The 25,367-nt window shown below is 47.2% G+C and overlaps 1 protein-coding gene across 6 annotated transcripts in view; it reads left to right on the top strand.

Moving 5' to 3' along the window:
* The window catches only part of LOC138521795 (E3 ubiquitin-protein ligase TRIM39-like), a 196,707-nt gene that overhangs the window by 41,590 nt on the left and 129,750 nt on the right, over positions 1-25,367 (top strand). For 5 of the 6 annotated variants that reach the window (XM_069634893.1, XM_069634889.1, XM_069634888.1 and 2 more), the window contains 2 exons: positions 5,440-5,670; positions 13,208-13,230. In XM_069634893.1, the coding sequence (XP_069490994.1) occupies positions 5,440-5,670; positions 13,208-13,230 (254 nt within the window). The remainder of the gene's footprint in view (positions 1-5,439; positions 5,671-13,207; positions 13,231-25,367) is intronic. The other variant, XM_069634890.1, reaches the window with a different exon arrangement.

Raw genomic sequence — 25,367 nt, 5'->3', positions numbered from 1 at the left:
CACAGGATGCACGTGCAATCCGACAGAGCATCATAGATGCATGCTTCTAGCAACCACGCATGGTGCCTATTACACGGAAAGGGGACCTGTGGCACTGTGTGTGTGTAGTACAGGCACATTGTGGACTGTACGCCTATGAAGGCCTCGTACGCAAATATCAATGTCCACACATGTCATTGGATGATAATGAGATGCTGTATTGTTAATGTGATTTGATTTATACACCCTATGGACCCGCCACCCAGTGAAGCCCAACACACCCCCTCCACCCTACTACCTCCCCCCCCAACACCAGTGTCCAAATATGCATGCTGTCCGTGGTTGGACGCTATTGCAAGCCCCCTCTACGGGTATCAGGGGCACCCCTGCCCGTGGAGCGCAGGTTCCTGCCAGATCTGCGTTGGGGGCTGCCCTGGACGGAACTTGCCACGGATGATGTCTCTGCCTGCTCGCGTCCATGCATGTCTCTGAGGGTTTGTGAGAGCTCCGAGAGCACACGGCGCACAGCAGCGAGTTCAGCACAAACGTCTTTGGACGTCGCATGCAGTTCCCCCCTCAGGCTCTCGGTGCTTTTCTCCATTTGTGCTCTCAGGCTCTCGGTGCTTTTCTCCATTTGTGCTCTCAGGCTCTCGGTGCTTTTCTCCATTTGTGCTCTCAGGCTCTCGGTGCTTTTCTCCATTTCTCCCCTGAGGCTCTCACTACTTTTCTCTATTTGTGCCCTGAGTGTCTCGGTGGATGTTTCCATGGCTGCCCTGGAACCCCCGCATTCATTTGCATGGTCCTTGAGTAGCGTGGACACTTCCTGCTGTTGCTCGATCAGCAGGTCGAGGGACTGTTGCCTCTGCTGGGCCATGGACATTTGCGGTGGTGTGACAGGGGGGCTGCTCAACACATGTTGCCTTGGCACAGGACTTGTGGGGGTTGGCCAGTCGTCGTCTTCAGGGTGCCCCTGCGTGGTTTCGTCATGGTGTAGGGGATGGAACATGCAGGGGGATTGGGAAAGGTCATGGATGGTACCTACGTCGCCAGCACTGTTTTCCGTGTCGGAGCATGCTGGCATGACAGCTGTGTCACCTATGGTGCTGCTACCACCAGAGGCAGTGCCATCAGATAGGTTCTTTGGGGGGACCTGTGGTGCTGGGGTTGTGGACTTGCTGGCTGCTGGGGTGCCTGTTGCAGTCCCCTCCAGTGTGCTGCCACTTGATTCCTGCTGCTGCCGTGTCTTGATCCTTGCACCTGAGGTGGAGGCTCTTGGGACGTTGGTCCTGGCCCTCTTTGCAGGCGTGCTGGTAGGGGTGTCCTGCAGCTCGTCGTTGGTATCGGACCCTGTGGTGGAGTAAAGAGGGGCGAGCGTTAGTTATGGGTCTGTCGGATTTGGAATGGCAACGTATCAAATGCATTGGGGTGGTACATGAGGCTGATTTGGGACTGGGCCTTGGAGGTGGTCTCATTTTCGTGTGGATTGAGGATGCATTCATTTGGCTGCCTGCAGTTAGGGGGTGCATGCTGCACATGTAGGGGTTGTTTATGGCATCTTGATTGATTTGTTTATTCATTCTGACTTTTAGAGGGCGCTGTCAGGGCAAAGTATGTATTGCACTATGGGGTCACATGGTACTGCACATGTTCGTGGTTTGTGGATTTCGCATTGTTTCTCTTGGCCAACCTACCTGATTCTCCGGATGTCGGCACTCCTTTCTCCATCCCTCCGACTCCCTCTATGCTCTCCATTCCTATGGTGGAGGCGCAGATATCCTCCCAGGGGGTCAACTTGATGGGCGACTCTGAACCCCCCCCGGTAGCTGTGGCGATGTTCCTGTTCGCAGAAAGTATGCTGCGTACGCGGATCCGCAGGTCGTCCCACCGCTTGCGACATTGCTGTGGCGTGCGGGGTGTTGTCCCCACCGCACTTACGCGCTGTGCCACCAGGGCCCATATGGCCTTCTTGTTGGCAAGGGCCGTCCTGGTCATTTGACTGGAGAAGACGACGGCGGCATTTTCCTGGAGGGTCTCGGTGAGCACGGTCAGTTCCTCTCGGGAGAAGTGTACCTGCCGCTTGCGGTCACACGCTTTCTTGGCTACCTTTCCCATATTTATTTTTTTAACTGGGGTTGCTAACGGGTTGGGATGTGTGTCAGGGTCGGATTTTTAATGGTTGTGTTGGGATTCGGATTTTATAGTTGTGCGGCGTGCTGTTTCCCGTTCCGGCCACATGCTTTTACTTCCGTTTCCGTATATTTACGGTGCCCGTAATTTGCGGTGCCCGCTCGTTACGGTGACCGCTCATTACGGTGACCGCTGAGATGGGTGGCGGTATTGCACCTGGTGCAGCGTACGGCGGCGGTAAGGGCCGTTTTGGGGTCATTTCCGCCATCGCAGCCTTTCGGATTCCGCCATGGCGTAATGCTCGTGCCCGATGGGTCGTAATTGGCCGCACTTTGCTCCTTCGTGCAATGGCGGAAACGCTATTTACGCTGTTGCGGTCCGGTCAGTCACTTTCCGCCAGGGTCGTAATGAGGCCCACTGTGTCCAAGGCATGGATAAGTTGTCTAGTTTTCTATTGGCTAATCCATCTTCTTATTTATTTGTGACTGTATGCCAGTTTCACTGGCAAAACAGCACTATGGAAATAATATATTCTCCCATTTGATGCTGCCAAATTGTCTGCACCTGGATTGCCCAAGCCCCATCCTCCAACCGTGGCTGGGTTACTGGCCACCATGTTTTGAGCTCTTCACAGCTATGTATTCTCTGGGCTTTCAACACCCTGCCCTGAGGCCTATTTCTAATTTAACACATGCCATGGTATTCATTTTAAAATAAATGTATGCCTGTTGCTGTGATATTTTTTATGTCAGGAATCAATATTATGTGTTAATGTTGTGAGCACTGTAAGCGTACCTATATGTTATATGTTGTCCTAAATAAGTGTGTCCCGTGTTAGCTTTTTCCAATGTACATTGCCTTGTATAAGGGCAGCTAAACTACCTAAATAGACAATACTCCTGAGTTTTCAATGTTGGGCAGGAGGGAGGGGTATAGGCCCTAAATAAAATATTTACCTATCTGTCACAGGAGAGGGGTGCTGCTCCTCTACATGAACATTTGAGAAAACCCACACTTTCACTAGGACCACTTGTATTTATTTTGATGCTTAAGGACATATTTGATCCTGGAGAGAGAGAATCTCCTACACTCCCAGACTTTCCTATGGATCTGCTGGTGAAATCTGTTTGGGTTTTATTCAGTGACAAAGGGTGCTGTTTTTCCATGAGAAATTCTTGTGTCCTTACAGGGTACCACACCTCAAACATCCCACTTTCTCCCTTCCAATTCTCACTTTTCAATCCCTATTGGACACGTGCTTTAGCTGTGGGACTTGAAGCTGACTAGTATGGACACATCCCAGTCAGATATGTACATAGGGTTTTAAATATTTCATTTTCTGGGAAGGATGTTCACCCAGTCTTCATCACAAGGATCAGCGAATGGCATCACCAAGACCTTGAAGCCAAGAGTACAAGGAAGAACTCTTAAGAAAATATCACAAGGACAGGATTCCCAGACGATTTTAAAGGACCAAACACATAAGAACTACATCTCCCGGAATTCCCTCTCTCACAAAGGGAAAATCTGGAGCAGATCTGTGAAACTCAACTAGAGGTATAAGGAAAAGAAGACTATGGGGAAACCCTAATCATCCCACAGAAGTAGCTCCCCAGCCCGCAAGAGACACACCTCTCTCCCATCTAACAGCATTGGAGACTGGGTGAAGCACAAGTCTTCCCTGTGCAAGAACCAGTCACACAGAGAGGACTTCACTTCTTCCCCCACTTCAGGAAGATTTGAAGACTTGCTCATGCCCAATTCCTTCCCTGAAGCTACCTCAGCCTCCAGGCCCATGCTACTCCCCCTGAGTGGTCCTTCTGGTATGTCTCTACTGCCTTTGACTAACATCGGGCGTCTGCATGCTTTGCTGCATCTTCTCCTGGGGCTTCTGGTCCTTCAGCCGACCTCTGGATCTCTTGGTTTGGGTCTCCTCTGGCCCTCCCTAGAGTTGTTTACGGCCAAATCTGCATCTGAGGGGTATAGTATAGACTTACCTTCATTTTCCCCATACAAGCAGACGCAGCTCTCCAGATAATTTTTTTAAGTAGGAATGTTTTACTCCCTATTTTTGAAATTGGAGGTGAAATAATTTTTCAGGGAGTAAAAAGTAATTTCTTCTCTCAATGGGGATATTTTTTAGGAGACTGAAAACATTTGATCTAAAAAAATAATTGTAACCATATATCTTTGCACCTAGTGATTCGCAGCTTATAATGCTTATAATGCATGTTTACATTAAAGCCTTTCCTCAGATTTGGCGCTAATATTAGCACTCCTTCCTGTTCCTCTGCTCTCCAAATGCCATAGATCCAAACCTGTCCATTGAGCAATGTGAGTAGCGCTTCTTTCTGTGGCGATGCTCTCCAGTTGCCATGGATCTGAACATATCTGTGGAGCTGTGTGGGGTAGCACTCCTTCCTGTTCCTCTGCTCTACAAATGCCATAGATCCAAACCTGTCCATTGAGCAATGTGAGTAGCGCTTCTTCCTGTGGCGATGCTCTCCAGTTGCCATGGATCTGAACATATCTGTGGAGCTGTGTGGGGTAGCACTCCTTCCTGTTCCTCTGCTCTCCAAATGCCATCAATCCAAACCTGTCCATTGAGCAATGTGAGTAGCGCTCCTTCCTGTGGCACTGCTCCCCAGATGCCATGGATCTGAACATATCTCTGGAGCCGTGTGGGTAGCGCTCCTTCCTGTGGCACTGCTCTTCAGATGCCATAGATCCAAGCCTATCCATTGAGCTGTGGGAGTAACGCTCCTTCCTGTGTCTCTGCTCTCCAGATGCCATGAATCTGAACATATCCACAGGGACCAGTGATGCACAGCCTGGGGCAGGAGATGGGGCGGGGTGCGGGGCTAATACAGAGAGCACTACTGCTGCCCACAGGGATCAGTGATGCATAGCTTGGGGCAGGAGATGCAGAGCGTAAACAGATAGCTCTGCTAATGCACACAGGGGCCAGTGAGGCACAGCCTGGGGCAGGAAATCGCAGTTGAGCCAGGAAGCACTACTGCTGCACACAGGGACCAGTGATGCACAGCCTAGGGCAGAAGATGGGGTGCTTATACAGCGAGCACTACTGCTGCACATGAGCTTCAGATGCACAGCACAGCATGGGTGTGGGCAGAGCCACCATATGGGGAATATACTGACCTTTAGCTGATTGGCAGTCATTAATCAATAATTCACGTGTGTTAGGTTTAATATTTTAGAAGTTATTAAGAGGAAACCACTGCAGGTGTTACATGTAGGTTACTTTATGATGGTTAATATAATAATCAGAAATATAATGTTTGTCTTTTGTTTGTTTTAAATCTCATTTTTAAGGCAAACATTATGAACCAGAGAGAGAAAATCCTTAGTACATTTGAGCACCTGAAGCAGTTTCTGGAGAAGGAGAAACAGCAGCTGCTCAGCAGACTGGAGAAGGAGCAAGAGGAGATCATGAATAAGATTCAGGAGAAACTGACCCAACTGGAGAAGCAGCAAAGCACCCACAGGGACCTGATCACAGAATTGGAGAGCAAGTGCCAGCAACAGGATGTGGATCTCCTGAAGGTGAGGGGGGATTAGTAACCTAAAGACAAAGAGCAGCAATCCACCCACAGGGGTATGATCCCAAAGCTAGAACATAGGTGCCAGCAGCAACAAAATGAGTTCCTAAAGATAAGACTGGATCCGAGATCTGTAGACCTGCAACAGCAGGAATCCACTGCCAGGGACCTGACCACAGAGCTGGAGAGGAAGTGCCAGCAGCAGGATGTGAGTTATTAAAGGTAAGACGGGATCAGGGATCTATGGACCTGTAACAGCAGTGATCCACTGCAAGGGACATGATCACAGAGCTGGAGAGGAAGTATCAGCAGCAGGATGTGGATCTACTGATAGTGACCAGGAATCAGAAACATATAGCAATAGAGCAGCAATCCACCCAGAGGGGCTTGATCCCAGAACTACAACAGAGGGGCCAGCAGCAGGACGTGGATCTTCTGAAGGTGAGAGGGAATTGGGAATCTATGGCCCTGTAACAGCAGCGATCCACATTGGAAGGTCAGAATAAGGACCAGCGATTCTGATCCATTTTCAAGCCATTTATATTAAACACAAAGATGAAACTCCTAACTGTCTCCTCAGTCGTTGTTGGGTCTCCAAAGAAAACCGTCCCTGTCCAACTCTAACCTATTCTATCCCTGCCACTGTATATATAGAACTAAGGAACAGGAGAATGACTCCCTTCTCCTGTATTTTGCTTTTCAGTAATGTCACTTTTAGTTCTTGGCAATTCCTTGATCAAGTTCACACAGTTCAGAGATAGGGTTCTTCAGCTTTTCCATGGTGTTCTTGGCACTTTGCTTTCCCCTCTTTATCTTCCTTCGATCTCTCTTTTGGTCTAATGTCCTTATTGTTCCCTCTTGATACACAGTCCACTTCCTTTTCTGGCTGGGCCAGTTACTCACTCTTCCATAAGTTTTCTCACTTTCTTTGTACACTTCCTTATCACTGGATCAAGTATTAAGATCCCAGAAATGGTCTTGGCTTGATTTCCACTTTTTTATATTACTGGGACGAGTATGATTGTGCTAGTAATGATTCACTCTTGGCTCCCTCTCTTTATTACTCGGACGAGTATGATTGTGCTAGTAATGATTCACTCTTGGCTCTCTCTCTTTATTACTCGAACGAGTATGATTGTGCCAGTAACAATTCACTCTTGGCTCTGTCTCTTCTGTATTACTGGGATGAGTATGATTGTGCCAATAACAATTCTCACTTGACTCTCTCTTCAGGGTTTCTGGGACGAATATGATTCGTATACTCATTATGTTCATGTTCCCTCCCAGGTCTCCCGCTGTCCTCATTACCTTTTTGTCTCGGGGTTAGTGTTACCAGGCCTGTTAGCAGGATGGGAAACTCTTCAATCTTCTTCAGGATGCCTTCTCTCTCTTCTCCGGTTTCCTCTCTTGCTCCGCACCTATCCCTGGATGTCAGAGTCTCGGTGGTGTCTGCGTAGTTGTTGGACTGCACAGTCCACCCCTTCTGGGTCACGCCACCAGTTACAAACAGCTTGCTTCCTTGGGGTTTCTCTGCCCCAACAGCTCCTGCCTTCAGCTGTCTGCGGAGCCGTCTTCCACGCCAGTTGGTCCCTTGTCAGTCGGCAGGGTTCCTCGCGGTATCTCCTTCTCTTCAGCAACAGCTGCTGGAATCTCCTGGGCTTCTCTCCACGCAAAGCAGGTTTGAAACTCCCAGCTCCTCCTTCTTGTTTTATCACGTGCAGCTGGGCCTTCCCCAATTTAGGATCCCAGTCCTTCTCTTTCTCTTGAGTACTCCGTATTACACAATCTCTCTTCTTCTTCACAGTACTTGATGCTTGACTGTTCTGCTTGACTGTTCTGTATGCATCAATCACTCTTCTTCACAGCACTTGATGCTGGAGTGATCTGTAATGCTCTTGAATATTTCTTCTTCTTGGAATCTTCAAAATATACTTCTTCATAGTATACCAATGGTTTTACATCACAGTAACAGATATGGGTTTGGTCTTTCTGTGACCTGGTCCTCACTAATGTTTTAGGGTTGAGTACATCAGGGAGTTTGTCAGTGGAATGTGAGTCATTGTCCCCAAGGGGGGAGTCTCTCCCAGTGAGGTCCACTTGCCTATACCCTTAGGGAGGGTATTGCATAGCGGTCTCACGTCCCCAGCCTCACAGGGAAAAGCTCCCGCCTGGGAAGAAGTGACTGAATCCTGTGATTCATCACACCACCCACGGGACTAGATCACAGAGTTAGAGGGAAGTGTTATCAGCAGGAAGAGGATTTACTGTAGGTGAGAGGGGATCAGGCAGCTATAGAACCAGAAGTGCAACATTTCTTCCATATGGACATTACATCAGCGCTATAGGGCAAGTGTCAACAGCACAATGATAAGAAAAGGTGACCCCTTGAAATTTCTTAATAGTAATTCAGAAGTACAAAAACCATATGTTGGCAACTGGATCCATTTGGAAATAGTCAACTGGAATGTGTGCCAGGGCAGGCTGCCTTTAAGTGAAGAACTAACAACTGCAGAAGATATTTACAGCTAGGGTGGGATATCTCATGTCAGCTTCTACTAAATACGGTTGTTAATGAAAATATATAAGTATGTAATTATCTACATCAAGGTATTAAACAATAACATTAAAAATGTAATCAATACAATATTTACACCTCTCGATTTTCCTTCATAGCAGTTCAGGAGATGCACATAAACTCAATTTTCAGTAAAATGATAATATAGCAAACAGTTGCAAATGGTTTCTACTGGTCCTAGTTGCTGACATACAATATCATATATAAAATGCTCAGGATGTCAGTGCAAAATCAGTTCACACTTTCATCAGCAGGTGGCACCAAAGTGCTGCGGGGAATGGTGTGTGATGCTATGAGCAAGTGATGGGTGTAGGTGGGCAAGTCCACTCTCTATTAACTTTATACTCAGTGCTGTTACCCTTGCCCAACCTCTTAGCTGTCCCTCTTGTCCCACCGTTTGAGGACCACCCAAGGGTTACTGTGCGATGGATCTGGTCTCCCTATTGGTCTCCTGATACAGGACGGCCCCCAATCCCTCCAGACTTGCATCCACATGCAGGATGTAAGGCTGCTGGGGATCTGCATGGGCCAGGGCTGGTGCTGTAGTGAGGGTATGCTTGAGCTCCTCCAAGGTCTGCTGGCATTGGTCTCTCCATCCTTCACCAATGGGGTCCCAAGAATTACATTTTGTGGGACTGATGGTACTCCTCTTGCCCTTCTGGGTAGTGTAAGGGTGTGTAAGGAGTAGACTGGCACACGGGTGGTATTGTAGTAGCTATAGACTTTTATTGTGGGTAAATGAAGAAGGAAAACTATATCTATCCTGTAAGGGAGGCATGGTATCACAAGTATGACACTGACACAAGAGCTAGAAGTTTCAAAACCTTTAATAAATTCTTGGGGTTTTGAAAAACTCCTACTTTGCCCTATAGCTATGATGAGAGTAGGCTCTACCATCAAATATCAAAGAAAACACAGTCCTAGTCAGTCTATGTCAAATCAAAATGGCCTACACTAAAAAAAAAACATGCTTGCCCTATCTCTTATACAAATATTGTGTAAAGGGGAATGTGTATGCAAAGGAAAGTCGGTGTTATAACATAAAAGATTGAGGTGGCTGAGTCAGCTCTCCTCCCCATGTTGGACAGCACGGAGTAAGGTAGACACCGTAGACAGGATGAAACACACTTGCTCAGGTTGTTATCAAAAAAAGGGCAGTTCAAAATGTGGGTCGAGGCCTGATTGGCCTTGCACGTTAAAGTCACTTTCAGTTCACTAAAAGTTTTTTTCACAGTTCAACAAAAGTTCACATAGGTCTCCCTATGTTGGGCTCGGACCTCTCAACAAAAAGTACCTGATTCAACATCACGTAGGTCTCCCTCAGTCGGGCACGGACCTCTCAACCAAAAGTACCTGACGCAACATCACGTAGATCTCCCTCAGTCGGACTTGGACCTCGCAATGATAGCACTTGCAGGGGTTCCTTTTTCCTCAAGCTTTATTCAGATTCATTAGGGGTTCCCTTCCCCTAACTTATTTCATATTCCAAGTCTCCCTCGGTCGGGCTTGGACCTTCCACTGATGTTGAAGACTTTCGAGTGTGCACAGCTTTTTCCATATACCTCCACAGGACCACTTTGACTTTCACTTTATCTCTCCCTTATGGTATTTGCCCCAGTGTCTCTTGGTCTTGGTAGTTCCACAGCACAATCAGGAAAATTCAAAAATCTTTCTCTTAAAGCAATCACCTTTTAACTTCTCCTTTCAATGGGATTAATATTGACCATTGCCCCCTTCAGAGTTAGTTCACTTTGACGCTTTTTAACAAGACATGGAACCATTTCGTGGAGACTTTAGAGTGAGCAATTTCCTTTCGCGGGACCACTCCGCTACTCTGTATCACTGGCTTCACTGTTATTAGTAACGTTGAAGTTCACTACTGGTTTGCTTTCTTTCGCATCTCATCCGCAGGCGCGCAACCTTCAATCGTAAGATATACTGTTGCGGCTTCAATCTTTCCTTGACACAAACCGCCTTTCATCTCTTTCGCTAACTCACCGGTTGTGTGCATTCCTTTCTTTTCTCTGCGGCTTTGATTCACAAGTCGAGGTTGATACCACAGGCTTGGCCTCACCTCCCCAACTCTGCAGTTCACCCAGGAGGGTTGCTGGCATGCTTGAAACACAATGCTGGCTTCTTCTTGGCTGGGATTTGGCTTTCTTTGCATATCCCTCACGGTTTCCCAAAGGCAACGACCTCCTGCAGGGATCTTCAGGGTTTCTCTACACCTCTCTCTGGTCCCTGTATCTGTCGTCCTACTCCAGTGAGTTTGCCTTCGCCCCGGACGATCTGCTCCTTCTCGTGCCTCACCGTGCTCAGAGTGTGTCTCAAACTCTCTCATGACATTCAAAAAAGGGCTAAAAACCAAGCTATTCAACTAGCCAAGTCCCAAGGGAGTTCCACTGTAACCATGGAACACTCCCACTATAATCCTGTCGAACCTGTTCAATACTGTTCTCATGAAAATGCTTTAAGTTGTATTGCTCAATATTGCCCTGATGAATATGCGTTAAGTTGTACCTAAGTGAATATACTGTAACAGTGCCACAATGCCTCAGGGCCGTTGTGCGCTTTATGAATTCAAATAAATAAATAAATACATAAATAAATAGTGTTCCACCTTTTATCCGTGTGAGGGGAGCTAATAGGTATCAGATGTATGTGATTAAGGTCAACTGCCTCACTTTGACTTACCTTATTAACGGGACATGTCCAATGAGATATGCAAGTGTTAGCCTTTTTACTCTGTCCTCCTCTTCCTAGGCCCAGTGTTTGTGTAGAAAGGGAGAATGGGGGGAGTTGGAAGGTCAGAGAATCCTAAAAAATAGGATGGGGTATGGGACAGGAAAGGGGCGGATAGGGCATCTCACCATCGGTTGCCTCACCCACACTCCCCAAAGATCCCCCACCCAAGTGATCCTCCTGCACTGGTCCACCCCAAGGGTCTGGATCCAAAGAGAGAGAGAGATCCCCTGGGACTTGTAAGGGAGACACCCTTTGGTTTCTCACAATTCCTATTTCTAAGAGGAATTTCCCTGCCTCAACTAAAATCCTAAGGATTCGGTCAGGATGTCCAAGAAAATAAATAGTCCACCGTCCTGTGTCAGCAAAACTATTTCCATCCCTTACACTAATCACTAAATCAAAAAGCTGCTCTACAGTTTGTGGTCCAGGAGAACAACTCCCTTCTCCTGGACTGGGTATAACTGTTCCGGGTGATGATTTGATCCAAATGTGCATTACCAGAGGGAATAACTCCCTTACCCTGGCCTTTCATTAATGTCCACAATGTAGAACACCAGGGGGAATGACTCACTTTCCCTGGCCTCAGAAGAAGGACTCAACTTTCTTGATATCTCTTTCTATGGATTTCACAATGTTACTGAACCAGGGGGAATGCTCCCTTCCCCAGGTCTCTCTTGTTCTTGATATTGGCAGTTCACAATGCCAGGGGAGAAGTCTCCTTTCCTCTGGCCTTCTCAGGCTGAATTGGCAGTTCACAATGTCAGGGGAAATGTCTCCCTTCCCCTGGACTTTCTTAGGCTAAATTGGTAGTTCACAATGCCAGGGGGGATCTCTATCTGTCTTTCTCAAATAAAAACAGATCGATATGGCTCCCCAACCCTTGTTTTCTTAAAGATTTGTTTAGGCAGACCTGGTTCACTTGCCTGCCAGATACTGCCATGAAGAAGATGGTTAGGGAGGCTCTACCTCTCAAGTTGCATGTCCACGACCCTACTTCCTCTTTTAGTTATTCTTCCCGATAGACTTGGTTCACTCTCCTGCCAAGTAAGATCATAATAACAGTTGTTCCAGCTATTTTTAACTTTACCTGGGTCTCAGACACGGGGTTCAGGGTTTCTTTCTCCCCCTTTCTCTCTCCCGACAGCCCAAGTAGTCTCTGGAGGATAGCTCAGGGGCAACGCGTTCGCCTTGGAAACAAGACGCCACAGAGCAACTGGGTATTAAGCGCGTTATAAATAACCAATTACATTACATTACAAGTACCTTCTGGGTCTCTGCCAGTTCTCCTCCGTCAGTTGCGTGCTCTTCTGACGACCTCTTGGGCTTCCTTAACTGTTGTGCTGCGTCGGCTCTGCAGCGTTTCCTGCTGGGTGGCTTGCGCGTCTTTCCCGACCGTGTGGTCCGGTTACTACTTCTTCTAGGACTTCCGCTCTTCCAGCACTCCTGTCAGCACAGGCACAGGGGACCGTATAGGGACACCAAGGCTCCCTCGCTCATATCCTGATCAGTGGTTTCCTCCTCTCTCCATGCGGAACGTCATTCATGCTTGTGGAACCTCCTGCGAGGGTCTGACAACAAAGTAAGTCTGACTGGACCGCTCACCTAAGTCATATGGAGCATTCTTCATGGCTCTGCACCTCTTCCTTTTCCCAGTACTTGTCTGGTATACCTACTTTGGGGAGTTCACACTCTTCTTCGTCCCAGTACTTCCTAAAGTTCTAGTTTCACAAAAGTACAAAGGAACACTAGGCAAGGTGATGGTGTATGGAGGTGTGTAGAGTAGGAATGAAGGTTGTTAGCAGAGGTGTGTGTAGGACTGGTAGATCGCGTTCTCCCGGGTGTCTTCCCTGTATCCCAGAGGGGGAATCCCTCCCCCATGAGATCCTCCCACTGAGTACCATTCCCAGGGGGACTATCGGGTAGCGTCCTCACCTCCCTGGCCTCGTGAGAAGGGTCTCCCTCAGGGAGAAGGGACGACATCACGTGATTCATCACAGTAGGCTGATATCCCTTGGTGTGGTCCCCAAGTGGTCGGGTGATTTTTGGCAAATCTCGTGACTAGCCTCCAGTAGTAGTTACAGAATCCCAGGACACTGCAATTTCTCCAGGGTCTGAGGTTGTTGTCAATCATAGCTCTGCATCTCTGCAAAATGGAAATTAATGTTTAGAATATTGTGGTATGGCTATTTATATTGTCCTCTTTCTCTCTTTCTCTCTCTAGGATGTGAAGAGCGTTTTGGGCAGGTATGTCTCCTCTTGCGTTGATGAACCCTCATTGTAGACTCCCTTTTATCCCTGTGGATGTCCTCTGTTCCTCACATTTATTACATACTACAGACCCCGGCTCCATCTTCATTGAAGGAAGAGTCCTGTCTCTAAGCTCACAGTGCAGGTCCCTCCTTCACTCTAACCCTATATACACCATACAGGCTCTGTACTATTACCACTTGCAAGCCTCAGACTCTGTACTATTAGCCCTTGCAAGCCTCTCCCTCCTTTCTCTAAGCTCACAGAGCAGGCCCATCCTTCTGTATAACCCTAAAGACCCCATATATACTCTGTACTATTACCACTTGCAAGCCTCTCTCTATCTCTTTCTCTCTCTCTCTAAGCTCACAGTGTAGGGCCCTTCTTTCTGTATAAGCCTATGGACCCCATATAGACTCTGTACTATTACCACTTGCAAGCCCCTCACTCTGCTCTGAAAGGTCACAGTGCAGGGACCTTCCTTCTGTGTAACCCTATATAGAGTCAATATTTTACACTTACCCCTGGGATGTCTCCCACTCCTCTATCTGAGCTCAGCAAAGAGGTTCTTTCTCTCGCCCTAACCCCATACGTTTTGCCCTTCCTCTTACCTCTCTCAGCTGCTCGCAAGCCCATGCATACCCTGGAAGTTCTTTCATTCTTCTCATGTACCTTTTTATTAGCACTGGCAGTGGCCGCCTCAGCCAATCAGAATGCTGGAAACGTGGGCTGTAGCTTGTGGTACTAGTCCGCATAAGGAGCAGTCTAAGAGTTGCTCACGTTTGTTCACTACTCTCTCACTTTTGTTCTCTCGTTCACTGCTCTTGGCTGCCATGAAAATAGAAATTGCGCTTTTTTGCTTTTGAAAGAGACCTCTTCCTGTTTTAATTGCAGAGTTCTACAAAAAATGAAGCGACCCTTTAACTTCCACCCCTGGAAGACGCTAAAGGGTACGAATGGTGATGATCAGCGGCCACATGAAGGCATGTTTGATTTAGTTATGCTTGAGCACGTCATGAGCGCTTAGTCGCCTGACATGCGTCAGCACTTTGCTAATTCCATCATCACGGATCCAAGGGAACTAGCAAAGATGGCTGACTTGTGGCTCTCTCACAGAGTCGACCACAGCGATAAGGGGACAGGTAAGGCAGGCCGAAATTCAACCAAGTAGAAATGGGTAACCCCTTGTGGGTGGGCCCTAAAAGAAGGATGGCACCACTAACCCAAAGGTGAGTGGTGGTTCCTCAGTAATACCCTGGCTCCCCAGCACCTTCTGTGCGCCTAAAGCAGGGCTCAAGTCGAGGGTACGCGCAGGTGGACGGCGTCCCCCCACTTTATTCAGAGAGCGGACGCCATCCCCCAGGGTTTTTTAGAGGCTATGTGTAAAAGAAGAAACTTTGACCGTCTTCTGCAAAATTTTGATTTTATGCACCATCTGGGTTTCGAACAGTCGCCAGGTTCACAGGTCGGGCACTTCACCATTACACTGTATAACCGGGTGAAAAATAAAAACTAAGGGTGAAATGTCACATTTTGGGACTGCAGTCTCCATGGAAAACATTGGCATTGATTCTTGGGGTTTAAAACGTGCACACTTTTTAACATTTTTAAACCCTAGAAAATATCCTTTCTTGGTTTATGTGTATGTTGATTTTATGAAAGGCAAATGCCTATACGTCTTGTGCAATTTGTATGGTTATGCAAAGCCAATTGAATTAAATGTGCATATTTCACCGTTATATGCTCATCTGGTGACGTCACATCCCATGGTGTATGTTAATAAGTCCCCTAACTTTTTTCTTTAGGACTTGACCCCTGGCCTCTGGTCACCGGGAGGCTTGCCCTTGTGCAGACATCCCAGAGATGTCTTCAATTTCGCTTAATGTGGCAGGGTCAAGACCCAGAAAGAAAGTTGGGGGAGTGCTGGTAGGGGTTCCCTCCAATACTTAGCAGTATGTCGATTCCATTCTAGTGGAGAACCAACATACCACTGGAATCAGAGACACTGCTGTCAGTACCACTGATGTTGACAGCACTTTCCTTTGGCCAGAGGTTCTACCAAATAGTCCTCTGCAGGCCGCTAAGTTATTTAGTGCCTCGTTAAGACTTTCCCTATTTTTAACATTTCCCTCTAGATAGTTAACTGGAAGTTAACTCTCCCTGTTGGTGTCCAAGAAAATGTCCCGGGCAAAGATCTGGGAATGACTTGGAAGAGAGAGGCATCTTTAAAGGCACCACTCTCATCCCAGGAGTTGTAACATTCAATTCTACTCCTCTGGGTTTTATGTGTTTTTAGTGAGAATTTTTCATTTCTGATTTTATTTTCACCATTTCTTTGTATTGCAAAATATGGGGGAAACCCCCCCACACCCTTGCTGCCCCATCTCGCCACGCTCTCTCCTACTGACCCCCAAGTCACATTGCCTTATCCAAACACACTCCCTGCATTTTGCAGTAAAAACAAATTTGTGAAAATCAGCATTAAAAAATACCACAATGAAAAATATAGGGTAGCAAGTCTCTGTACCCTCTTGTCAAGGGTCAACTTATGAAAAGTTGTCCAGGTCCAAAAGATGAAGTACCAGTTTCTCTTCTATGTCTTTAGTTGTTAAGCCTTGTATTCCATCTGCTCCTGCGGGTGAGGCTGAGAACCCAAAGTCCTCCTGGACCCTTCAAAACTTCTACTGGGGGGTCGCTGTTGTGCACGAGCAAAATGGCTGCTTGATCCAGGAGCTCTGCTGCCTGAGACCGCAACGCAGTGGCAGAAACACCCTTTCTGTGCACCATACGCAGCGAAAATGCCTGGTGGTAGATCTAAGGGATGTATCTCCCTCCTCACCGACTTTGAGACCTGCCAGTGCACCTGGACCACGGCAGGCCTTTGTGTGCGTCCCGGCCTTCTGGCACGGCTCATGTGTCTGTATAGGGTGTATAGGGATATATCTGCTATCCAGGAATGGTGTGCCGCCAATGACCTCTGCCTCAACGCCAGTAAGACTGAGATTCTACTCATCGGCACACCCACTCCCTCCTTCCCTGCAGCTCTCTGGCCGGCCTCCCTTGGCCCCCTTCCTGCCCCTACCTGCAAGGCTAAAAACCTCGGGGTCATCTTCGACTCCACACTCTCCTTCTCTCCTCATATATCTGACGTCTCTAAGAAGTCACACTACCAGCTGCACCTCCTCAGAGGTATTCTTCCCTTCCTCTCCTTCCCCCAGAAGCTCACTGTCTCTCGAGCCCTGGTTCTCTCAAGGCTGGACTACTGTAACAGCCTCTATCTTAATCTGCCTGCCTCCACTCTCCGCCCTCTGCAACTTATCCAGAACAGAACTGCGAGACTTGTCCTTGGCCTCAAGCCCAGGGACCGTATCTCTCCAGGACTGAAATCTCTTCACTGGCTCCCAGTGGCTGCGAGGATTAAGTTCAAAACCCTCTGCATTGTCCACAAGGCCTTCTGGGGCCTGGGACCTAAATACCTCCAACTCTCTCTTCCTAAATATCTTCCTTCACGAGCCCTTCGCTCATCCGTCTCCAACTCCCTCATGGTCAGCCGCTTCTCGAAGCAACGAGCTGGGGGTAGATCTCTCTCCGCAGCAGGGGCCTCCCTCTGGAACAGCCTTCCTGCCTCCCTGAAACTTGAGGAGAACCATCTCCGGTTCCGGAAGCACCTCAAAACCTTCCTCTTCGTTTCTGCCTTCTCTCTCCCTCTCCCCTGCTAATCCTGCTTAACTCCCCACTGAATTCAGCACTAAACCTGCATCTGGGCCACTCTCAGCAACCTCGGTCCAGGGCCCAGCCACTCTCCACTTGCACTGCCTCCCTGGCTCCCCCTGCACTGTGGGACTGTCACTGTATCCCTACAGCCCCTTTCCCAGCACTTGCTCTGCACTTACCTCGCACTTGCCACCAGCTGGCCCTTTTTATTTATTATTTATTATTTTTTTACGCTACTTACCTTGTACTGCACTTCCCCCCCACCTCCTCCCCCCTGCACTTCCTCCTTTTCCCCTTACCTCTGCACTTGCACGATCTGAATGACACCTGGCCTAGTAGGATCGTTTGTCTGTTTTTCCCCTTGTTTCCCTCCCTCCCTGCCTCGTCGCGCCTTGAAACACTTGTGTATAGGCGCGTTACAAATACCATATCATATCATATCATATCATAGGGTGCGCCTGGAGCATTGTAGCAGGGGACCTGGACTGCATGGGCTACGAGGAGGGTCCTGCAGCTGGGGGCAGCCACCTTCACCTCTGTCACCCCTATATGAAAGAAGGAAATCTACAGACTACAATTTTCAAGAAAGAAACAGATAGAAATAGTCTTCTACAGGCAAAAAGTTTCCACCCAAAAAATACCTTCTCAAGCATTCCACTCAGTCAGTTTCTGAGATATCGTAGGATCATCTCTGAGGACACCGATGTAATAAATGAGGATACCGGTAAAAGTTTATGATAAGAGCTTTAATGTAGGCCTTCGGAGCGATCAGCCGCCGGGACTTGAATGCATATAAACACTCTAACAGAAGAACATTCTATAATCCCTACGTTCCACTGACGTAGTGTCAGTGCGTATCTAACATCTCCCTTCCTATATGAAACGGGATGGGAGGAGAATGAAAGGAAAGAAGGAAACAAAGCGGAAATAAGAGAAATATGAAAGAAAGTATGGAAACTTGGAATGGTTGTGGATAACTGTGACAGTAATAGCATCATTTGCAATAGTTTTTTTTCTAAACAGGAGGATGCCGTGGCCAGCACTTCAATAATAGACATAGTCACTGTTGAAGTTTCGGATGGTCCTCCGATTCCTCATGGACAGTCCACCAGCAGAACCTTTATCACTCCCATGAGAGATCTTGTCATCTTCTTCTTCATAACCTTGTTGGTGTATATCTTTTGTCTGAACATTGCCTTTCAACAGTGTGTCTTTACGTGTGCTTGGTTTGTTGAAATCTTTTTCTATTTTCACCAGGTCATCACCAGACCATCTCTTCCCATCATCCAACAACACAGATTGCGTGGATCTGAAACCAGATTCACCTTTGGGTGTTTTCTTGGGCTCTCTGACACATACCCAGTCTCCTTCTTGAATTACCATTTCTTTTACTCTGTTCCTTGAGTCATAGTATGCTTTGTATTTACTTTGTTTTCCTTTCACTCATTTCTGGACACGGTCCATGTTCGATTTTGCTTCTCCATTGTACATGAAAATCCATGCTGGTCTGAGTCGATTGCATGCGACTCTGTCTCTCATCATGGTGAATGGTTCGACATTGGTGGTGGTGTGTGGAGTTGTCCTGTATGCACATAGGGCTTCTTTAAGTGTCTCCCTCCATGGAAATGTGTTGACTATGGCTAATTGAATCACACTCTTTACTAGCCTGTTCATTCTCTCTACAAGTCCATTAGAGATTGGGTGATATAAGGATGTGGTTATGTGATGGATTGACCTGTCTCTGAGAAACTCTTGAAATTCCAATGATACGAATTGTGATCCATTGTCGGAGACCAGTTCTTTGGGATCTCCTTCTCTGTTGAACACATCTGTCAGAAATTCTGTGATCTTTTTTGTGGTTACACTTGTTTCTGATATTCCCAACTCTGTCCACTTGGACGTATAGTCTACAAGCACTATGATGTAGATTTTTACAGCTTCAAGATTCTCGAATGGACCCATGATGTCTATTGCTAGTTTGGACCACTCATTTTTTGGGTTTTCTACTGGCTGTAATGGTGTTTTCCTCAGAACTTTGGATTTGTCGCTTGTGGCGCAGGCAGAGCAGTTCTTGACCATTTCTTCCGCTTCCTTCCACATGTGTGGCCACCAGTAGTTGCTTCTCAAGCGGTTCTTTGTCAAACTTCTCCCTAGGTGTCCTTTGTGTGCTAGGTCGAGTAGTTTTTTTCTGAGTTGTACTGGCGGAATTACTCTATAGCCTCTATAGATGTGTTCCTTGTCCATGAATATTTCTTCCCTGATGGGCATGAAATTTGTTAGATTTTGACACAATCCTCTCCAGTCATTGGTTATTGCTTTCCTAATTTCTTGTTTTTCAGGATCAGTAACGGTTGTGTTTTTCCATTCTTCTATGGGAATGGCTGGATTTATGGCAGTTATTATGTCTCCCTCTGGACCTTCAGATTCAGCATCTTGGTTGGTCGATAATCTGGAGAAACAGTCTGCCACTTGATTTTGTGTCCCTGGAGTGTAACATACATTGAGGTTGTATTGCATGGTATCAAGGATCCATCGTCTGATTCTTGGTGATATGAGGTGGGGTGTTTTAGACTGGAGGACATGCACTAGTGGTTTGTGGTCTTTTCTGAGTATAATGGGTAGCCCCCAAATTAAATTCCTGAAATGTTGTTCGATCCACTTCACACCCAGCGCCTCCCTTTCTATTGTGGAATAATTCAATTCTGCTCCTTTCAACACTCTGGACGCAAAGGCAATTGTTACTTTGTTCTTGTTTTGTATTTGTTCTAAGACTCCTCCCAGACCGATCTTACTGGCATCCACTGATATGATTGTCTTCGCGCTGCAGTCAAACATTCCTAAAGCTGGTGCTTGATTAATTTTAGACTTTATTTTTTCAAACTCCACTTTACATTCTTCAGACCATTCAAATCTATTCACCTTCTTCATGATGTTTCTCATATTCGTAGTCTTGTTGGCATAGTCACCTATGAATTTGGAGTAGTACTCCGTCATTCCAAGGAAGCTCCTCAGTTGATCCTTGTTTTCTGGTTCTGCAATGTTCATTATGGTGTCCATTAGTTCTTTCTTGGGACTGATGCCTTTGGCGTCTGTGGAATGACCAAGGTAGGACACTTTTTTGCATTTGATGTTGCACTTGTCTAACTTTAAAGTGAGGCCGCTTCTTTGGATTACTAGTAACACGCCCATAAGTATTGCGTCGTGTTCCTCTTCTGTGATGGCTGATATGAGGATGTCGTCTTGGAAGCATTGTACACCTTCCAGGCCCCCGAATATATGTGTAATTAGCCTCTGAAACACTGCTGCAGCTGATGCGAGTCCGAAAGGCATTCTCTTGAACATAAACACCCCCAACAGAGTGACAAATGACGTAAGGCTCTTCGAGTTCTCTTCCAAGGCAATTTGATGATAGGCAGAGGATAGGTCCAAGATACTGAAGTACTTTGCCGGTTTCATGGTTGTCAATAGTTCCGATATATGTTTGGAAGGGGATGCCTATCAATCCAGATGTTTTTGTTCAGGTCCCTTAAATCGACACACATTCTTATGGAGTTGTCAGGTTTCTTCACAAGTACTATTGGAGCAAGCCATTCTGAACTCTCAATGGGTTGCATGATGTTCTGTTCACATAGGCGCGTGAGTTCAATTTTTAATGCTTCTTTAGTTCCAATAGGAACTCCACGAACTCTGTGAGCTATCGGTATGGCACCTTTTTTTAGGATGATTCTGTACTGGAAACCCTCCAGGAGTCCAATTTTTCCACTAAACACTTTGGGAAATTGTTTCGCCAGTGCCTCTTTAATATCAATATTTTCGTTCAGTACAGTTAAAATGGGCTTCTCTTCACCAGGGTGAATTCACACACAAAGAGCAGCTTGCTCTTCCCAGCCTACTACAGATGAACCATCTCTGGCTATAAAGAGTCTGCAGTACGTTTCTCTGTCGCGAAATCTGAGCTTCACCCATGTGTACCCAATGATGTCTACGGGGGGTTTTCCATATCCTGTCGCTCGTACTGCAATGTTCTTTATGTCTCCCATCTTGCCGGACAACTCTCCTAGAAAGGTTTCTACAACCACCATGGTATATGGGGATCCAGTGTCTACCATAATAGGCAAGGATATACTGCTGATCTGCATGTCGATCCAGGGACCCTTGGATTGTTGCAAAGACGTGACAGTGAGTATTTGTGTAGGTGGATTTCTTTGATTGATGGTCAGAATCTCATTGTGTCCTTGGTCAGTTTCAACAGCTCGTACAGTGCCTCTCATCGACCTGGTGAATGGTCTTCTGATGAACCTGCCAGATCTTCCACATGTATTCTTGCAGACTTTTGCGAAATGTCCAATTTGGTTACATCTGTTATATTCAACGGCTGCCGCAGGGCATTCTCTGTTGGCATCCTTGTGCCTGTACCAACCGCACTTTTGACAACGCCCTAGATTTTGATTTGGATACCCTGGATTGCTTCCTCTTCTAGAATAGGGTCTCGTAGCATGTGAAGATGTTTCTCTCACGAGTGCCACTAAAGGTTCACTTATGTCTTCTTCAATGAATTTGACCTCTGTATTTCCTACTTGGTCGAATCTTTCCTTCATGCAGCGATCACCTAGCTGCATGCTTCTCGCAATTTCGGTGGCTTGTTCCAAGGATGGGTTCTTTGTTTGCCATAATCGTTGTTGGATTTGTGGATCGGCAACATTCAATACTAGTTGGTCTCTTAGATATTCATCCCCAACGCCAGTGAAGCTACAAGTCGACATAAGCGTTCTGAGAGATGCTATGAAGGTGTCAATTGACTCGCCCTTTAGCTGTTTCCTGGAGAAGAATCTGTACCTCTCTAGCACAACATTTGTCTTGTTTCCGAAGTGTTTGGCAAGTTTGGCTAGTGCGCTCTCAAATTTGCAGTTGCCGTCTCCTCCTGCGTCATTGGATTCAGAAAGCGCCGTGAATATTCTTAGGGCCTCTGCTCCTGCACAATTTAGCAAGGTCGCTTCCTTGAGATCGTCATTGAATTTGTTTCCACCAATGGCCCTCAGATATACTTGGAAGCCATCTATTCACTGTTCCCACGGGCACGTTGGGTTTCCGGGGCATGGGAGACATTTTGTTGGTGGTGGGACATTCTGCATGGCTGTATGTGTTGTTTTTGTTTTAATTTAAAGTGCTTGGTAGCAATTTCCAAAGCTGTGTGTTGATATTGTTGAAGAGTCCTTATTGGACTGGACTATCTGGCATGGTCTGTGGTAACCATAAAACGGTTTGCGCTTTCAAAACCAATGATATGTGTTTACACCACACTTGTGCACAATCTTGGTTTGTGCAGTATCTTTTGTGTTCACAGTACCGATGATGTGTGTTCTCACCACACTTGTGCACAATCTTGGTCTGTGCAGTGTCTTTTATGCTTCCAATACCAATAATGTGTGTCTTCAGCACACTTGTCTGTCTTGATCACATATAAGTTTGGTCAGTAATTTTTTTTTTTTATAGATGTTGTGTTTTCTATTGGCCTGTGTTGACAGGCTCTTTGTAGTCTCCCTTCGCGTGCCGGCTATGTGTGTTGTGATCTTTATCAGACGGTATTACTAGTGTGAGCAACTGTACTTCGTTCCATGCTTGTTTCGCCTTGCCGTTGTTGTGGCAACAGGATAATAGTCCTCAAAATGGCAGCACGCAAATATGACTCATTAAGGTCCTTTCCTCGAATCGCCAGCCTGTCGTTGGCCAGCGATTCGAATGATGGGCTTTATGCTGAGATACTAGTATGCGGTACTATCGTTGCCGAAATGTCCCTTTTGACCAACGCATCACAGGCACGATATATAGATATCTCCTACCTGCGTTGTCGTCAAGGGCTGGCCTCCGATGTCGTCAGGAGGGACCGCAATTGGATGCAGGAGCGCGGTCAGCTGTTCGTGGATGTGCGGTGCATGGCACCATCGGCAGCGCAGTGGGGCTAACTCCGGGGGCCTTTTAGGTAATCCTCGTTGCCATTTGTAATAAATGAGGATACTGGTAAAAGCTTATGATAAGAGCTTTAATGTAGGTGCCCAGAGCGATCAGCCGCCGGGACAGGAATGCATATAAGCACTCTAACAGAAGAACATTCTATAATCCCTACGTTCCACTGACTTAGTGTCAGTGCGTATCTGTCCAATTGTGTCTCCCTCTCCTCCCCACTCTCCTCACCTGATCGGTATTCCTCTGTATTAAGATGCCGACGTGAGCAGAAGTCTCTCTTCGTAGCCGAAGACACTTGTCTACCACGAGAGGAAGCCACATTGAATGCTTGAAACAAGCAGTCCTGGGACTCCTCTCCCGTAGAAGGCGACAAGGGAAAAAGCCTTAACGGCAGAAAAAACCCTTGTAAGGAATGAGGCCAAACAGGAGTCTTCCAAGGAGATAGATGGTACGTAGGCTCCAGTGGTAGCGGAAGAGTGGGTGGTCGGCTTCTGAGGATTGGAGGAGGCAGACAGGAGCTGATAGGGGCGGAGACCAAGAAGCCCTCGCTCCGCAAGGAGTAGCGAGAGAGACTCGTGCCGGCGGCCCGAGCGAGCCGCGGGAACAGAAGGGAAGCCAAGGCAAAACGAAAGAGAGGAGAGAGAGCGAGAGAGAGGGAGAAAAAAGCCTCCCCAGAAGCGAGGAGAGGCTAAAGGAATAGAGCGGAACAAGCCGCGAGACGGAAAAAACTAGCGTTCTCACCCAAAGGCAGTAAGCAGAAGCTACGGGGTTGCAACGCAGCGATCGCTGGGAGTGAGAGGCTGAAGTACCTCCCAGCGACCGCCATGTTGCAGGAGAGCTAGACCGAGACTGCACGTAAGCGGACACAACGTGCTGGAACTACGGTCTGCGCCGGAGCCTCCAATGCGGAAGTGTCCGCCAATCGACCCGGCTGCGTATGACAGTATGCCCCCTCTCAAAGCGAAACCCCCCAGGCTTTCCCGGAAAAAGTCGATGGAAACCACTCAACAACCGGGGGGCATGAATGTGGGAGACCGGTTCCCAAGAGTCCTCCGACTCCGGGTAACCCTTCCACGAGACCAAGTATTCCAAGCGTCCCCTGTAGAATCTGGAGTCACAAATGGCCGAAACTTCGTATTCCTTCGTACTTCCAGAACCTTGAACCTGCAGACGGGGAAGGGATCTTAGGTGGGGATCCGGAACAAAAAGGTTTGAGAAGGGAGGAGTGAAAAACAGGATGAATGCGACTGAGAGTGGGAGGCAATTTCAATCTGAAAGAGACAGGGTTGATCTTAGATAGAATAGAAAAAGGTCCCAAAAAGCGAGGAGAAAGTTTGGAAGGGTGAACCCATCGAGGCAGAAATTTAGTAGAGAGCCACACCTTGTCTCCCTCCTTCCAATCGGGACAGCCCTGCCGACGTTTGTCCGCCTGTTCCTTGTTTTGGATCCTGCTCCTTTTCAGACTGAATTCAGCAGTCTTATACACCTCTGCAATGGACTGAAGCACTGCTTCCGCGGTGGGAGAGTTTGTAGGAACTGGAATCATGGGAAAAATGGATCGGGGATGCACTCCATACGTGCAAAAAAAAGGAGTAAGACCTATCGCGGAATGTGTAGAATTGTTGTACGTAAATTCCGCGGTGGGTAACAATGACACCCAGTTGTCTTGATGTCGGTGGTTATAACATCTCAGATATTGCTCCAAGGTGGCGTTCAGTCGTTCCGTCTGGCCATTCGACTGAGGGTGGAAACCAGAAGAAAGTGCTCTTTCCACGCCAACTCTAGAAAACAAAGCCTTCCAGAAGTTTGAGATGAACTGACTACCTCGATCGGAAATGATCTTGTCAGGTAAGCCATGTAGTCGAAAAACATCTCGTGTAAAGGTCTCTGCCATCTGAGTGGCGGTAGGTAAGCCAGGTAGCGGGGAAAAATGTGCCAATTTAGTGAAAGTATCTATCGTCACCATGATGCAAGTACAGGATTCGGACTCTGGTAGATCCACAATAAAATCGGTAGAGATGAGACCCCATGGGCGTGTAGGCATCTCTGGTTGGGTCAGCAAACCTAAGGGCTTGCCAGATGGATATTTTGCTCTGGCGCATATTGGACAGGTCTTGATATATTCCTTAACCTCTCCTTTCAATTCAGGCCAGAAGAACCTTCTTGCAATAAGTTCAGTAGTGTTATGCACTCCTCTATGACCCGCGGTAAGTGGATCATGGCCCAAATGAATGATCTTCTTACGCCAAGGGCCATCTGGAATGTACAGTCGGTTACCGTAAAACACTAAACCTTCCTTCTCGGTATATTTCCCTCCTCGTAACCTAAGAAACTTCGGCCTTTCAGATGCCAACGCGGTCTTCACTTCTTGAAAGAAAACATTGACAAGTCCCAGGATCTTGTTTCTCTTGAACATAACTTCCCGAGAATGAGGGATACAGTCTCCAGGAACTTCC

This window comes from Ambystoma mexicanum, chromosome 13 (genome assembly GCF_040938575.1).
Source record: "Ambystoma mexicanum isolate Mex_15411 chromosome 13, UKY_AmexF1_1, whole genome shotgun sequence".
Classification (NCBI taxonomy): Eukaryota; Metazoa; Chordata; class Amphibia; order Caudata; family Ambystomatidae; genus Ambystoma; species Ambystoma mexicanum.
This window is presented reverse-complemented; position numbering and strand designations above follow the sequence as displayed.